This window comes from Palaemon carinicauda, unplaced genomic scaffold, assembly GCF_036898095.1.
Source record: "Palaemon carinicauda isolate YSFRI2023 unplaced genomic scaffold, ASM3689809v2 scaffold67, whole genome shotgun sequence".
Taxonomy (NCBI): domain Eukaryota; kingdom Metazoa; phylum Arthropoda; class Malacostraca; order Decapoda; family Palaemonidae; genus Palaemon; species Palaemon carinicauda.
Genome location: NW_027171949.1, coordinates 393,772 through 409,847, shown reverse-complemented (window position 1 = coordinate 409,847; position 16,076 = coordinate 393,772). Strand labels below are relative to the sequence as shown.

Genomic DNA, 16,076 nt, shown 5'->3' with positions numbered 1-16,076 from the left:
AAAATACCTTAAAACTAAGCCTCAGATTACCAAAATACCTTAAAACTAAGCCTCAGATTACCAAAATACCTTAAAACTAAGCCTCAGATTACCAAAATACCATAAAACTAAGCCTCAGATTACCAAAATACCTTAAAACTAAGCCTCAGATTACCAAAATACCTTAAAACTAAGCCTCAGATTACCAAAATACCTTAAAACTAAGCCTCAGATTACCAAAATACCTTAAAACTAAGCCTCAGATTACCAAAATACCTTAAAACTAAGCCTCAGATTACCAAAATACCTTTAAACTAAGCCTCAGATTACCAAAATACCTTAAAACTAAGCCTCACATAATATTCTTTCATTATTGCAATACCTTCTAATTTATCTACAAAAAAGTATACAAAGTGAAACTCACATAAAGATGAAAATCTGTCTTAATCTGCTCCCAGTCGAAGAGAGGGAACCGGTTCAAAATCTCATTGGGAGGACACTTTTTCCGGTGTAGATTCTGTGGAAAACAAAAATGTAGTAACAGCATTAGAGAGAGAAGCATCTTTGCTAAGGATATGTTTGTATTTGTATCTTTAAGATTGATAAAGTAAAGAACAGATGCTGAGTGCATTGACCATAATTAGGTAAAAATAAAACCAAAAAGCATCACAAATTTGATGTATTTTTGTACTTTTCCTAACCATACAAACACGAATTCTTCATGGGAGCGTGACTTCCGCAAAGCTGGTACGGTCATTTCAACTTTTAATGAGGTCATAGGTAGTAGGTTGGCCAGGGTACCAGCCGCCCGTTGGACGTGGTTGCTGAGGTGCTGGAGGTTTATAGGGCTTGAATGTCAAAGCCCCATATAGGAAGGAGTCTTGGTGATTTCCTACACCTCTCAGCCGCCTGCTTCACGTCCTTAGGCTCAAACAGGTTCGTTCCCAAAACGAAAGAATGTCTGAGCCTGTAGATTTTGGTGCTAGGGAACTCCCGTTACTGTCTTGGAGTCCCTTGACTCCCTCCCGGGAGGGATGCAGGACACGACGGAGGCAGGCTCTTCTCCACCCCCATTCAAGAAAACTTTACCGCGCGAGGTGGGGTTTCCCTCAATGGTGTGATTGGGGAACGTCTCGCCTCCCGTGACTCTCCTGAGGGCGGGAAAACTTCGTCCGAAGGTGAGGGAGAAAAGTCTGAGGGGGGAGAGTGCCTGCCTCGAAGACTTATGAGGAGACAGCTACGTCCTCGGAGAAGTTACCTCGTCCGAAACTCCTCTTTTCCTCATCGAGGGAGTGGATGCAGCCAAGGATTTGTGGCTCAACTCGGAGAGAACAGCTTAAAAGCCTGTGCTACCGCTCTGATTAGAGTCCCAAACCAGGCTGCCGGCTGACGGCTGCGCTGTTAGACACTCCCTCTGGAGGGGAAGTCGCCTGTAAAAAGATAAGGAAGGCATGTCCCTGGGCCTTTCTGGAACCTTTCCCCCCACCGGCAAGCGTGCTGTTCTGTGCTGTGCTGGGGGAGGGGGGGGGGGGGAAGATGTGACGATGGCTCCCTTACCGCGCGATGTCCGGCAGCCTCGCGCAGGGGAGGGCGCAAGGTTGAGCTGGAAGATCGGTAGGTCAGCTGGCAGGACGATCAACACTGGAAGTTCTGCTTGATCCTCCGAGGCGGGGTCTCTACGAGACACCTCTCCCGCGAACGAGAGAGGCACCCTTCGTAGAAGAGCCTTGGAGACACTCGCAGGCTGAAGCAGTGGAGAGCGCCTGTGTGCAATCTCAGGAAACTCCAACGATGTGCGCTGATGCGCAGGTGAGCGTTGGCGCGCAGGGCAAACCTGGCGCTTAAGGGAAGTATGTGCAGTATTTGCCCATACGCCCTTTTTTCCCCGAAGGAATCAATGCCTGTTTAACAACAGGATGTGTAGGTGTCCACAGCGCGTCAGCAGTCAGGAACGGAGACGGCAGGTCAGCAGGTCTAGGAGATGGCGAATAAATCTGCGGAGAGGTCCGGATCAGCAAGCCGAGCTAATCAGGAACAATCCTCCGAAGAGGAGTCTAAGAGTGGCCTCTCTCGCGAACGAGAGAGGTGAACACTTCGTAGAAGAGACTTGAAGACACTGTTGATGGCGGCCCTTAGGGCAGTTGGATCAGCAAGCTGACCTTATAAGAAGCAATCCTCCTATGAGTGGCCTCTCTCGCGAACGAGAGAGGTGAACACTTCGTAGAAGAGACTTGAAGACACTGATGATGGCGGCCCTTAGGGCCATTGGATCAGCAAGCTGACCTTATAAGAAGCAATCCTCCGAATAGGAGTCTCTATGAGTGGCCTCTCTCGCGAACGAGAGAGGTGAACACTTCGTAGAAGAGACTTGCCAAGACTGTGCTCCACCCCTGAAAGAAGAGAAACTCAGTAAGGGGGAAGAAAAATCTAGCCGAAGAGCAGCACAGTAGTCGACGGCGATGAATTATTAAGGTATGGGAAGTTCTCCCTCTGCAGGGAGAAGATCTCACACCCGGGGAGGGAACCTCCCTCGGAAGGGAAGTTACCCAACCCCTGGAGGCGAACCTCCTTTAGCATTCTAAGATGATCTGAAGTGCTGGCATGTTGTCACTGGAGAACTAAGGGAAGAGATAACGCCCATGACGACGTCCTTTGAGGGACGGCAGCGACAGCAGACTCCCCAGGCACAAACAGGACAGCTCTGCTTCGTTAGCACTCTTTAGTCAAACGAAAAAAAAACAGCATAGTTAACTGGGAAAATAAAATTAAATAATTATTTAACAGAGCTTCCCCAGGGAGGAACTCCGAAGAGTAACCCCGAGGGAATAGCAAAAAATAAGAATTAAAAATTAAGTGTGCACCCTCCTCCCCCACTGACATTCACAGGAGAAGGGGGAGGGTGGAGTAATTGTAATAAAAACAAAATTATAACAGAATTATAATTATCTAAATCATCTTAGAATGTTCACTAATAGTAAGAACCACTGACCCCCGAAGGGAAGTGTTCCCCACAGAGAAGCTGAAAAGTTAAAGACACAATTAGATTTCATTAAAAATAATCGAGACAAATAAACAGAATAGCAACCCAACCCGCAACGGGAAAGGAGCTTCCGTAATAGAACGTAGTAGTATTAAGGGGTGAACGACCTTGAGCAGAGAGAGAGAGACCATAGTCAATCTAAACTCCCACATTCCCTTCGCTGAAGTTCCCCGTAGGAAAGGAGGAACAGCGAAGATAATAGATGAATGAAGAAAGTCCAGCGATGACGATTCCCCACGGCGGCCGAGTTAACGGAAAAGCCGAAGGAACGACCGAAGGACCAAGAGGGAGAGGCCGTACCCCATGACGAGTAACCGTGGTGGCCTTGCACTATGCAGGTGTCGTTATCGTACATCACACACACAGCACAAACACAAAAGAAAACTTACTACATTTCTATACACAAATATATACATAAACATTAAGAATGTATATATATATATTACAAGTATAAGAAAAAGTAAGTAAAAAAGACAAACAGCATTAATGGCCGTCAAAGAGGCGAGGGTGAGAGCGGACACATCCGACTACCACCCGAGCCGAGAGCAAAGTGAGCTCAGCACAGATGTGTGTGTGTGTGGGGGGGGGGGGGGTGTTAGCAGGCTACCCTCCCTACCCCCCGCTAACTAGCGGTGGGGTAGTAAACCCTCGTTAAAATTCTAATGGCTCATCATTTCAGCTACGCCGAAAGTAATAACCCATATTAAATAACGTGGTTTGTATTTTAGTTACGGAACAATTAAAGGTTTGTTTCAAGTACAGTACTTAGATGTATAGGAAAAACTAAAAAAAAAAAACTACAACTCACAAGTAATTTAGCTGTCACATAAAGCCGGATCAAAGTTCCGTATAACTGACGGCATCGCTGGAACGAGATGATCCTCAACAAATCTTCCAGGAGATGCTCGAGAGGCTCCACGTTCTCTAGCGTCTTTTCTGCAGCCAACAGCTGAAGCCTTCTGACGAGGAGGGGGAATCCCCTGAAGAAATCTGGCCTCATGTTTGCTTCTCGAAACATTGCTTCAATTTCTGAAAGATGTATTCAATTAAATGTCAGGGTACAGCTTCACAGTACTGTGATCAAAATCAAAAAGTGTGATTTTCCTATTCTCTAAAATCTAAACAATCCATATTTTCCAAGTATTTTGTATTTCACCTAGCTATACAATGACCCAGTCCTTTAAATATAAAATTTTTTTTAACATATTTGAATTTTCCAAACCATAAAAACCTGAGAGTTTTAATAATTAGGAGAAATACAAATTAAATATGGAGTTTTTATGATAAAACAAAGTTTTATGAATACTTACCTGGCAGTTATATATACATAGCTGAATGTATATATAACTGCCAGGTAAGTTCTATTCATAAAAAAGGAGTTTTTATGATAAAACAAAGTTTTATGAATACTTACCTGGCAGTTATATATACATTCAGCTATGTATATATAACTGCCAGGTAAGTTCTATTCATAAAACTATGACTTATTCCCATACATAATACAAGTGGAGGCTCATCCTTAGGATGGCAGAAATATCGATGTACTTCGATTCAGTTAAAGAAGCAAAAATCATGACTCGCGTCAACCTCTTAACTACCTGAGCGTAGGGATATCACAGGAGCTAGACAAGGCCCCCCCTAAGGATTAGTGGACACTCTTGGACAGTGGTTCCCAAACTGGGGGGCGCGCCCCACTAGGGGGGCGTGAGCACGATACAAGGGGGGCGTGAAGTCATCTGCTTGGAATTACTAGTTTAATAGAATAATAAAATTTGCTAATGTTCAAACTTTTTTTTCCCTCACTTTGAACGAAATGTTTAGTTTTTAGTTACTGGAATGTACTATTATTTGTTTGAGGGGCTTTCATTATTAAAATGTAATACAAACAGAAATCTGTTTTCCTGTACATTGCTAAGATATAAATGTAAGAATAGTTTCGTATAAAAAAAAGAGAGGAGTGGGGGCGTACAGGTCTACTGGAAGCAAAAAGGGGGCGTCAAGTAAGATAGTTTGGGAACCACTGATCTAGGAGGAATCTACATCCTTCCGGATATGAGTATCCGAATGTCTAAGTATTATAAGATGACTGGGAACACACCTCTCCATCCTTCCCCTTGTACAGATGGACGTGGAAAATACTTCAATAAAATAAAGTGAAGGAAACTTTCTCTGTCGAATAGCTTAACCTGCATGGATCGTACGATCCAGGTACGTAGCGTCGCGATTGTTAAACCTTAACCCTTTTACCCCCAAGGCTATTTGGAAATTTCCAACCCTTAACCCCCAGGAGGTTATTTTTTTCCCAGCACATTTTGCAGTATATATTTTTTTAAATTGCTCTAAAAGCCTTAATTTTTGTCATAGAGAGGTCAGGTTGGTCTCATTCTCTTGGAAAATGCCTGAATTTTCTCAAAAAATTATCAAAAATATGAAAAAAAAAAAAATTTATAGCATTTTTTTGCAAGGACGCACCGGTACGTCCATGGGGGTAAAGGGGTGGCTTTTGTGAAACGTACCAGTACGTCCTTTGGGGGTAAAAGGGTTAAGGTAGGGGAGCAAGAAAGGAAAAATGCCCAGACATTCTTACGGCACCTTTCATTCTCGGACTTGAATCGCAACCGCTATCTAAGAAAAGATGCTTCTTGTCCCATGAGGGTGCTAGGCTTCCTATACAACCTGCTGAACAGGTATCACAGGTCCTAAGGACAGGGCAGTGGAGGTTGTCCCATGACTCCAGGCGCCTGCCTTCAGCAACTGCGCCAAGGACATGTTCTTTCTGAATGCGAGGGTGGAACAGATTAATTTGACTTTGTTGGTTAGCGGGATAGGGAGACTACTAGAGGCTTTCTCAGAAGCAGAGTATGGGAGTTTAATGGCCTTACAAAGCCAGAAAGTGAGTGTGTTCTTGGAGATCGGCTGAGGAACAACTTATACTCTAGCTTGAAATGCCTGGTTCTCTTATGATACCACCGTAGAGCTCTAATACGACAGGGAAGTAGGTCCTCTTGATCGTTAGTCACATCTAGAAGAGGGTCATAGACTCTGGGGTTCCGAGTCTTGGCTACAAACTCTGGAACAAAGGTAGTCAAGACCTTTTTCCATCCTTCAGAATGACGAACGGCATAGGAGATGCCATGCGACTCGCCTACTCTCTTCATCAGCGTCAGACACCTGTCCAATGCTCAAGGGCTCCAACAGAGTGCGTTTAAGGGGACCACCCGAAGGACTCCTAAAGTCATGAGAACCCGCAGGATCAACATGACGATAGCCCGGAGGTTACGAACACCTTGAGGAGAACCAGCAGGTTCAAAAAGACGTCTCCTCACAGCACGAGGAGGAGAACGTACAGGATGGCGAGGGATCACAAAAACTTCCACCCTACGATCCTCTGGAGAGGAACGCAGAGCAGACTCCACCCGATGTGGAGACGGATCCAGCTCTTAAGATACCTCCTCCACAGGGGAGGTTTGTTTTCCCGAAGGAGAACGTCGCTCAAGCAAAGGCTCTCGCTCCGCCCCTGGAGGAAAACCATAAGCATAAGGGGGACTGCCGCTGTCCAAAGGCAGTCTTCCCTTGAGAATGAGACTCGTTCCCCGAAAGAGATACCTGCTTCGGAGAAAGCTCTGCTACAGCCCCCTGGTGAGAGGGGGTTACCCCGAGAGATAGTTAGGAAAGGGGGAAGGGTTGAATATGTGTGTATTTATCTAAAGATTTAAAAATCATTTTGACGGGTTACGTACACTATTATTATTATTATTATTATTATTATTATTATTATCATTATTATTATTATTATTATTAATATTATTATTATTAATATTGGTGGATCAGCAAACTCCTTAGAGTCGGAAACAGACTTAAGGCCTGACCGACAGGCTACAGCACCTGCTACAACCCGCAGCTCTAACGCAAAAGCTGAACATAAGTTTTCTCTCGCAAACAAGAGGAAAGTTCTCCTGAAGGAGGACATCGCCTAAGACAAGCTATCTCCCAGCTCTGGGAAAAAAGCATAAGCATAATAATCACTTGCAAACGAGAGAGAAGTCCTCCCAAAGAAGGACATCACCTAAGAAATGCTTTCTCCAAGCTCTATGAGAAAAAGCACAGGCGTAACGATCTCTCTCGCGAACGAGAGAGAAGTTCCTGCCGAAGGAGGAACAAGCCTTGGATTTGCTTTTCCCCAACTCAAGGGGAAGAAGCACAGTCTTCGGAGACGAGATAGCAGAAGCAGATCTCTCCGAGCTGTCAGTAATTCTTCCTGAAAGAGGAAAGGTTGTTAAACGGCTGAAGTATGGAAGCTCTCCCTCGGAAGGGGGGGCAGCCCAACTCGGGGGAAGGTTAACACTGGCAGCACTCTATGCTTCCCATCACCAAGCCTTGTTCAAGTTGAAGGTCAGCAACGAGTGCTACCTCGTAAGGTGGGCAGCTCACGAACTCCCACAGGAATTGCAGGACATTGACCAGAGCTGCCGAAGCCATCGGCATGTCAGTGCTATCTGGTAGAAAAGGTAATAAAAGTTGTGATGAATTACAATTCATAACTCCGCTGCATAACAAACTATTCGAAGAATAAGTCCCCTTCCTTGTAAGAGAATTCCTCGAAAGGGAGCGGAATTGTTATGAACTTTAGCTCAAGTACTGAAACAAACACACGGGAGTGTCAAGGAACTGTCGGCCATCCACACAGGGGAGGGCGGCAAAATAGGGGAGTAGTAGTATCAATACAATGAAAACTCCCTTACGGTGGAGACAGCCGGATACGTTGTCAACTGTAATTAAAGTTACAAGTACTGTATTTCACAAAATACCAGTATGCTTCCATATATACACGCATATATATGTAGAGATAAGAACACACACAAAAGAATAAACTAAACAGAAAAGCAATCAAGGCAAATCTTCGCGGAAGAGAAAGGCAGCATGTCCGTCCTCTACCGAGCCACAAAGTAAAGTGGTTACTCAGCCGAGAGGTGTGAGTGAGCGGGGTAGCCAGTCTACCCCTAGGAGGATTAATACTACTGGAGATGCCCTGACTCAGAATTCTTTCCTGAACCCGTGAGGCCAGGGTTTGGCCAAATTCACCCCTTCAGACTGTCAAATATCGATCCCAAGTTAATCCTCCAACAGCGTACTTGTACTTAGTCTGTTTTACCCAGACCTTTGTTTATAGCCGATAACTATTTTCTTGTGCTATTTTATTAGCGATGGTCCCTTCATGTGATGCTTTATCAAAAAAAAATAATGTTAAACTTGTTGCTCAACTTATTGGTGAATCAGTTACAAACTCCTTGGAATAATGAACTACAGTAAAGTCGTTGACCTTTATAGCCGTCTTTGGATGACATTGAACACAGCTTGTGATAATCTCACAACTGTTGTTACTGATTTTTGCCTAAAGGCAGGCAACTGATTTTTTTCGTACAACCAAGGGCAGCACAGGAAGGAGCCATCGCTAATGAAAGCACAATAAGGGTTACCGTCTCTAAACAAAGGTCTGAATAGAACTGACTACAAATTCCAATACAGTGACAGAGATTAACTTGAAGGATCAAGAACTGACAGTTTGAAGGGTAAAAACCTGGCTTCCCTTAATCCGGGTCAGGGCATCTCCAGTTATTTTTCCTCCAAGGTCTACCCCAACCCCCACCCGCTAACTAGCGGATGGGGTAGTTATCCCTCGCAAAAATTATCATGGCTAGTCTTTCAGCTACGTCGAAAGTAATACCCTTATAAATAGCGGAGGGTTTCTATTTATGCCTAAACAAATACTACAGTACAGTATATAAAACAATAGAATATTCACATCTGTGCAATTGTACCACATGCATAAACTGTTCAAATATGACAAATTCGTAGATAATTTGTATTTTTCCTAACCATACGAACCTTAGCTATTTACATGGGGTATTACTTTTGGCGTAGCTGAAATGACGAGCCATTAGATTTTTAACGAGGGTTAACTACCCTCTCGCTAGTTAGCCAAGGGGTAGGGGAGGGCTAGCTAACTAGCGAGAGGGTAGTTAACCCTCGTTAAAAATCTAATGGCTCGTCATTTCAGCTACGCCAAAAGTAATACCCCATGTAAATAGCGTGGTTTGTATTTCGGTTACGGATCAAATTTATTTTGTGAAAGCCTATTTGGTCGACTTCCAGTGTGTGAAAAAACTGAATCAAGTCATGTACCCCATAACTCCGATCGTCCTCATAATTATGATTGCTAGAGTCCGAAGAATTTGGATTCAGCGACTTCAAAAATGGTACGATGGTCAAGATATATTGTTTGTTTGCATGTGAATTTATCTATTTGTCCTCTTTCCTCCCAGAATATACAATAACAATTTTACCCATTCAATTAACACCAAAGCTAGGACATAGTTCAGACAGAATTCTCTTATGGCCGGTTATATGCTAATCACTTGGTTATGGGTTGAGAAATACAACAACGAAATAAGAGTCTGGGGGCAGAACTCCACATTAAAAGAATTTTGAGCACATATTAATGGAGGCTGGGAGGAACGTAGAGAGTAGAGGTCCCCTTTTTGTTTTGTTTCATTTGTTGATGTCGGCTAACCCCCAAAATTGGGGGAAGTGCCTTAGTATATGTATGTATGTATTAATGGAATTGGGGTATAAGTACTTGGTTGGGACAGGCATAAACTTTTTTATCACTTGTCAAATCTATTTTTTCTTGGGGAAAATGCTGTCTATCTTAGTCTGAAATACGATATTATGAAGCTTGTTTTACGACTTATGAAATATGATTTAGTGTTACCTAGCTAGGAAGGAACCCGGGTAGGAAGCAAACGCAGAGTTGAGACACAGCCTTACGGTAAGCTAAGGATACACCTGTCTGAGGAGAGCCGCAGCTACCACCCCCCCCTTAGTAGGTGAGTAGGTAACAATAAGGATCCTAGGTTAGGTTACATTAGGTTGTGTTCTAGGTTAGCTTCCATTTTTAATACTGTATGTAATTTTTTGGTTAATATATGATACTTTAATTACTAGCGAAACTGAAAATCGCTATAAGGAATGGACAAGTGCTGGCTAGTTTAACATTTTTCTCTGTATGGTAAATGGGGGCTGGGGCATAATAACTTACGTAATAGTTGATTAAAATGTGAGGGCTAATTCTTACTTCAACTCCATTGTTTACATTTGGTAGAGTGATGGCGAGTTATTGCGCATCTGTTACTTGCGTTTGCTTTTTCCCGCTGTTCTGTTTTTTTTTGTATGACAATCATTGCCTGTCTTTTCAAACCAAATACAAGCTTCCAAATGTTTATGCACAAGTCCCGGGATGCCGTTCTACAACAGCTATTTATTTTTGCACCTTCCCCTTCAGTTTCAGCTTGACCATCACAAAGACATCTCAAAGAGGGATGCACAATCTATTTTGAAAGTATTTCCTTTTTTAATTTGGTGTAATTTCATCTGTCAGTAATTGATTATAATGAAAACACTCCATTCAGTGTATAGCTATCGTTGATGATGTAAAAAAAGAAAATAACCCTGAAATAAAGACCTATGGGGCTTGCTAGCACAGCTCAACATGTACCGGTTGCCAGACATAGGAGCAGGGATACAATGTTAATTTTCCGAGTTTAGAGAGTCACGGCAGAGAAAAAACCATTAAGGGGACATTTAGTGAATAATAGATAATTATGATACTTTAATCTTCAGCCACTTACATGAACCATATATTTTTCCAACTTGTTACCTTGTGTTTATTTTGCAATTCTGACCATTATTATTGTTGCAAATCACTCGTTTATGGGATTTCCCCACCCAAAAAACCTCAGTTTCCCACTGGAGTTCACCATAAATTTTCTTTTAAAGGGAGTCCAAAACCTCAAACAGGAGGTTAGCCCCAATAATCATTGGCAGAAATATATCAAACATGAAATTAAAGTATCATATATTTACCCAGAACAGTCCAAAGTACAAATAAATACAGTACACGGTATAAACCCGTCATGGAGCAATAAGGAGGATGGCTAGTGCGCACGAAGCATAAGCTCATATTCATGCAAGAAACCATGTACAGATGCACAAATGGGAGCAGAAACCTCGGGGTGTACGTATAAAAGCGGCCACCTGTGTGTATGATGACGGCTGACTATATAATAATACAGCAGTGTAAGGGGGCATTAGCCACCCCAACCCACCGGTTAGGTAAGTAGGTAAGGACATGGCTTATAGGTTGGATTAGGGGGGGGAAGTTTAGTTTAGTTGGTGTCTATATTTTATGCTCGCTGGAGGAACTGGCCGCTGATATACAAAGGCTCCGAAACCTCCAACTCACAAACCGTGACCTAAAGAATGAAATAAACATTTCAGGGGAAGAGGATCCCCATATTTTGTGCAATTTTTCGTGGATTTATTATGCGTCCCAGAGAGTAACGTATATAGAAAAAAAGGTTAGTTTTACCATTAATTATCGATTCGCCAGTAAATCTCCCCTACCCTAAACTCAAGGTTCCCACTGACTGGCCCCATTACTGTAGGATATATTGGGGTATATCTTATTAACTATTTATTTGCAAGGGAAATAATGGTTGGAGCCATTGTATATCAGCGGCCAGTTCCTCTAAGTTGATTAAGAATGGACATCAACTTACCTCAACTTTCCCCCCTAACCTAACCTACAAGCCGTGTCCTTACCTACTTACCTAATGCCGTATTCTAAGTTAGCCGTAAGTGTATATGCAGGTGGCCGCTATCCTACATACACCACAGTTTGGGACAATCATTAACAGGACAGACGGAATTATACCTCAAATTTCACACACAGAATCCCAAATATATGCATTTCATTATTTCAATTACGTTTCAAGCATGTCCCTACGAATTACTTACACAGGATACTGAAAAGGGCATAAAATATTACGCAGGATGCTGAAAAGGGCATAAAATATTACGCAGGATACTGAAAAGGGCATAAATTACTACGCAAGATGCTGAAAAGGGCATAAAATATTACGCAGGATGCTGAAAAGGGCATAAAATACTACGCAGGATGCTGAAAAGGGCATAAAATATTACGCAGCATGCTGAAAAGGGCATAAAATATTACGCAGGATGCTAAAAAGGGCATAAAATATTACGCAGCATGCTGAAAAGGGCATAAAATATTACGCAGGATGCTAAAAAGGGCATAAAATATTACGCAGCATGCTGAACAGGGCATTAAATACTACGCAGGATGTTGAAAAGGGCATAAAATACTACGCAGGATGCTGAAAAGGGCATAAAATACTACGCAGGATGCTGAAAAGGGCATAAAATATTACGCAGCATGCTGAAAAGGGCATAAAATACTACTTACCGTAACTCATGTCGTCTATTCGATATTTAATACAATGCTCGTAAACCCATGACAGCACTTGTACAGTCAAATCCATTGACTCGCTGTTCTTTTCACTCTCTTTCGACATGGCACTTATATATTATGGACGTTAAATGAATATAAATTATATAAATGACCAATATAAAGTTGAATTTAACAGCGTGGCGGCGTCTTCCTCACTCTCACTTTGTTTACATTTGTGGGCGTCGTCTGTTGAACAAGAAAGTGGTTTAGGTTGCGTTCTGTTTTATAATTGAGAAATGTTATACATATATTCATTGTATCATTCAAACTACTATTACACATTATAATATTAGAAATAGAAATAATAATATTGAAACATCTTTATCGACATTTTCCCAAATGATATTTATTTCATAGATAGTTTTTTTATGTTTATGTTCTGTTCATGTTCAGGTTCCTGGTTCCTTCCTGGTTCCTTATTACTCACTCCGCACTCTATCATTGATAGGAGCAAAGCCTCTAAGCTTATTCTTATTATTGTTAATAAGCTTAAATTACCTGTGCCTTAAATAAATTAATACCGTAAAGAGATTCTCAATCTTTACTTTTATTCCATTCTACCTTGAAATTAGATAGGATAAAACCTTGCTATCATCAGTTTTGGCAACCTATTGAGATCAGTTTGGACTTCTTAAATTCTTCTTTAATACGCATTGTCCTACCTATAAATGCAGCCAGATCCCTGCTAGGATGTTTAAACGTACATAAGCTTATGTCTACATTCATTAGCTGTCCTAATTTTGGGCATAAAAATAAATGTTCGGTAGTATCTTCATCTTAGCACAGGTCACACAAATTATCTTCATATTTTCCCCTGAAATTTGCTTTTAAGTTGAGCATATATATAATCTTGTCTTCATTACAAAGGATGCCTTACAAAATTCTTACGTCAATTTGACTAGTTTGTTAACTGCACCCCATAACTCAAAGGAACTCTCTCGTCTTATGCATTTATACCGGGAAATATCTGCTGTCTGATTGGCTGGTTGTAATGTGACTTCACACACTCGTATTTATGAATGAATGTTGCGTCGAAGGCCCAGTGACGTTATACCTATACATATTTCAAAATATTTAGCCCTTAAAAATTTGTATTTAACTAAAATAATCTTTTTAAAAGTATTGATTTTTTAAAGAAATAAATAATAGATCTTAATAAAGGTCATAAGTTTAATAAATTTGTCATATTTGAAGGAATAATTGACCCTCATTTTGGCTACGATGTTATATGTAAGTGCGTTTGTGTGTGTCTGAAGTCGTAGTAAATGAAATCAGTAACCAATCAGAGCTGGGGAAGATGTAGCCAATCAGAAGGCTAGAATGCACCGCTAAGAGATTCGATGATATGAGTTGCTGTTTGAGAAAGCTGTCCAAATTTTCGTAATTACGTTGATACAGCATAGATTTATTATCATCATATCGAGTTAAATATATTGAACAGATCATTTATTTAATCGAATCATTAATTAAGAAATACGCCATCGTAAGGGTTATTTATAATATATATATATATATATATATATATATATATATATATATATATATATATATATATATATATATATATATATATATATATATATATATATATATACTAAAATATATCATCTCGTAATAAAATTGATCTTTAAATACATACAATTGTTATTTTATCATATGTGAAAAAAAAGAAAGAAAGATAGGATGAAAAAACCTCATTAGCTAGACCGTTTGTTTGCCCGAAATCGTCAGTAAATCTGACTTTTTCGTCAACAGCAGCTCATAAGTCGGAGGAACCCTCTCGCCTTATGGATTTTTAGCGGGAAAATATCTGGCCTCTCATTGGCTAATTCATCCTCTGCTGTGATTGGTGGCTGTATGTGACGTCATACAATCGTAGTTTTATGAATGAACTCGACTGAGCAGTAGTAAAATATCTATACTTATTTTAAATAAGTTGATAATAAAAAATTGTAATTCTTATTTTAATAAACTTATGATAGAGTTAATTACATAATAAAATAAACATTGAATCATGTTCATAAGTATAAGCTAATAAAATAAGTTATTTTTGAAGAAATAATTAACTTAGTTCTGGCTACGATGTTAGACGCGTAGTAAAAATTTGTAAGAGAACTCGGGACGTCTGCGTTGCTGTTTGTGAAACCTACCCGAATTTCCGCCACTATTTGAAAAGATTTTTCGTTTTTAAGGGTATTAGAGATAACTTTTCTTCAAAATATATGGAAACAATACTTTATAAGATGTTTTTTATGATATATTATAGAAAAGGAATAAATTCTTATACTAGCTCATTATTTTTATGAAGAAAATGAGTCTGAGACGTCAAGATCTGTTTGCTGGTTGAGTAGGAAGAAGGTTTGACTGAGTGACACGTAGCTAATATTTATATTCAAACAGATACTATTATTATATCGAGCTTAAGTAGTGTAAGAACATGACAGTAATTCGTATTTTGTTACATTCATGGTAAAATGTAATTGAACAAATGTTTAACAAATCATACTTTTTATTAAGGAAATATGTCGTCATAAAGGGTAGGGGTAAATACTGTATCTCAGATAAATTAAGACAAACATTGTACATTTTATAGAAACAAACTCAAAACAATATTTAGTAATAAAATGTATCTTAAATATATAATTTTTGTAGTTATTATTACAATAAATAATAAAGAAATAGGATGAAAGGGATTTGGTAAAAATTTCGAATGAATTTGACTAGTTCGCCAACAGCAGCTCATAAGTCAAAGAAACCCTCTCACCTTATGCATTTTGAGCAGGAAAATGTCTGGCCTCTCATTGGCTGATTCTTCCTACGCTCTGATTTGTGGATTATATGACGTCATAAAATCCACTGGTAATCGTAAAAAATCTGTACTTATAATATATAAATTATGACTCATAAATTATGTGTGTTATCAAAATCGACATAAAATAATAAATAAATTATTAATTAATAAATAATTAATCTTTTTAAAGGACAAAATTTAAATAAATAAGTCATATTCGAAGGAATACGTAACTGTGTTCTGGCTACGATCTTGAGAGTGCGTGCGTATGTCCGCAAAGCTGCATGAGCGAAGACATCAACCAATCACAGCTATGGAAGAATCTGGCTGGGTTAGTGTAAAAAACTTATAATTCTTTTAGATAAATTACGATTAATAATTTACAATTTTATATTGAAATAAACTACGAATAGTTATAAGTCAGTAATAAATAAATACTGGATCGTGGTAAAGTGCATAGTTGAATAAAAACGTCATATGGGAAAGAATACTTGACTGTCCTTTTGGCTACGATGTTGCATGTGCGTGCGTATGTCTGTATGAGTTGCTGTTTGAGAAACCTACCCGAATTTCCTTATTAAAATGTCTCTAAACCTTTAAAATGGTAAGACTTAGCTGGATCTTTTTAGCTTTTAAGGGAATTAGAGATAACTTTTCTTGAAAATATATGGAAACAATACTTCATAAGATGTTTTTATGATATATTCTAGTAGATGAATAAATTCTGATTAGTAGATCATTATTTTCATTAAGAATACGTCTTTCATACTTAACAACTGTGGGATAATTCTGTTTGCTGGAAGTATTGAGTAACAAACACGTAGCTATTCGATATTCAAACAGATGCTATTATTATATCGAGGTTATGTAATTTAAGAACTACAGTACATGAATGT

At 39.9% G+C, this 16,076-nt stretch overlaps 1 protein-coding gene across 1 annotated transcript; it reads right to left on the bottom strand.

The window, feature by feature from the left end:
• Positions 1-373: 373 nt before the first annotated feature.
• On the bottom strand, positions 374-12,576 carry LOC137637341 (uncharacterized). The gene is made up of 3 exons (XM_068369574.1): positions 12,345-12,576; positions 3,828-4,048; positions 374-496 (listed from the first exon to the last, which is right to left on the bottom strand). Exons 1-3 carry the CDS (start codon positions 12,451-12,453, stop codon positions 374-376), a joined length of 453 nt encoding a protein of 150 aa, XP_068225675.1. The 5' UTR covers positions 12,454-12,576.
• Between the last annotated feature and the right edge of the window lie 3,500 nt (positions 12,577-16,076).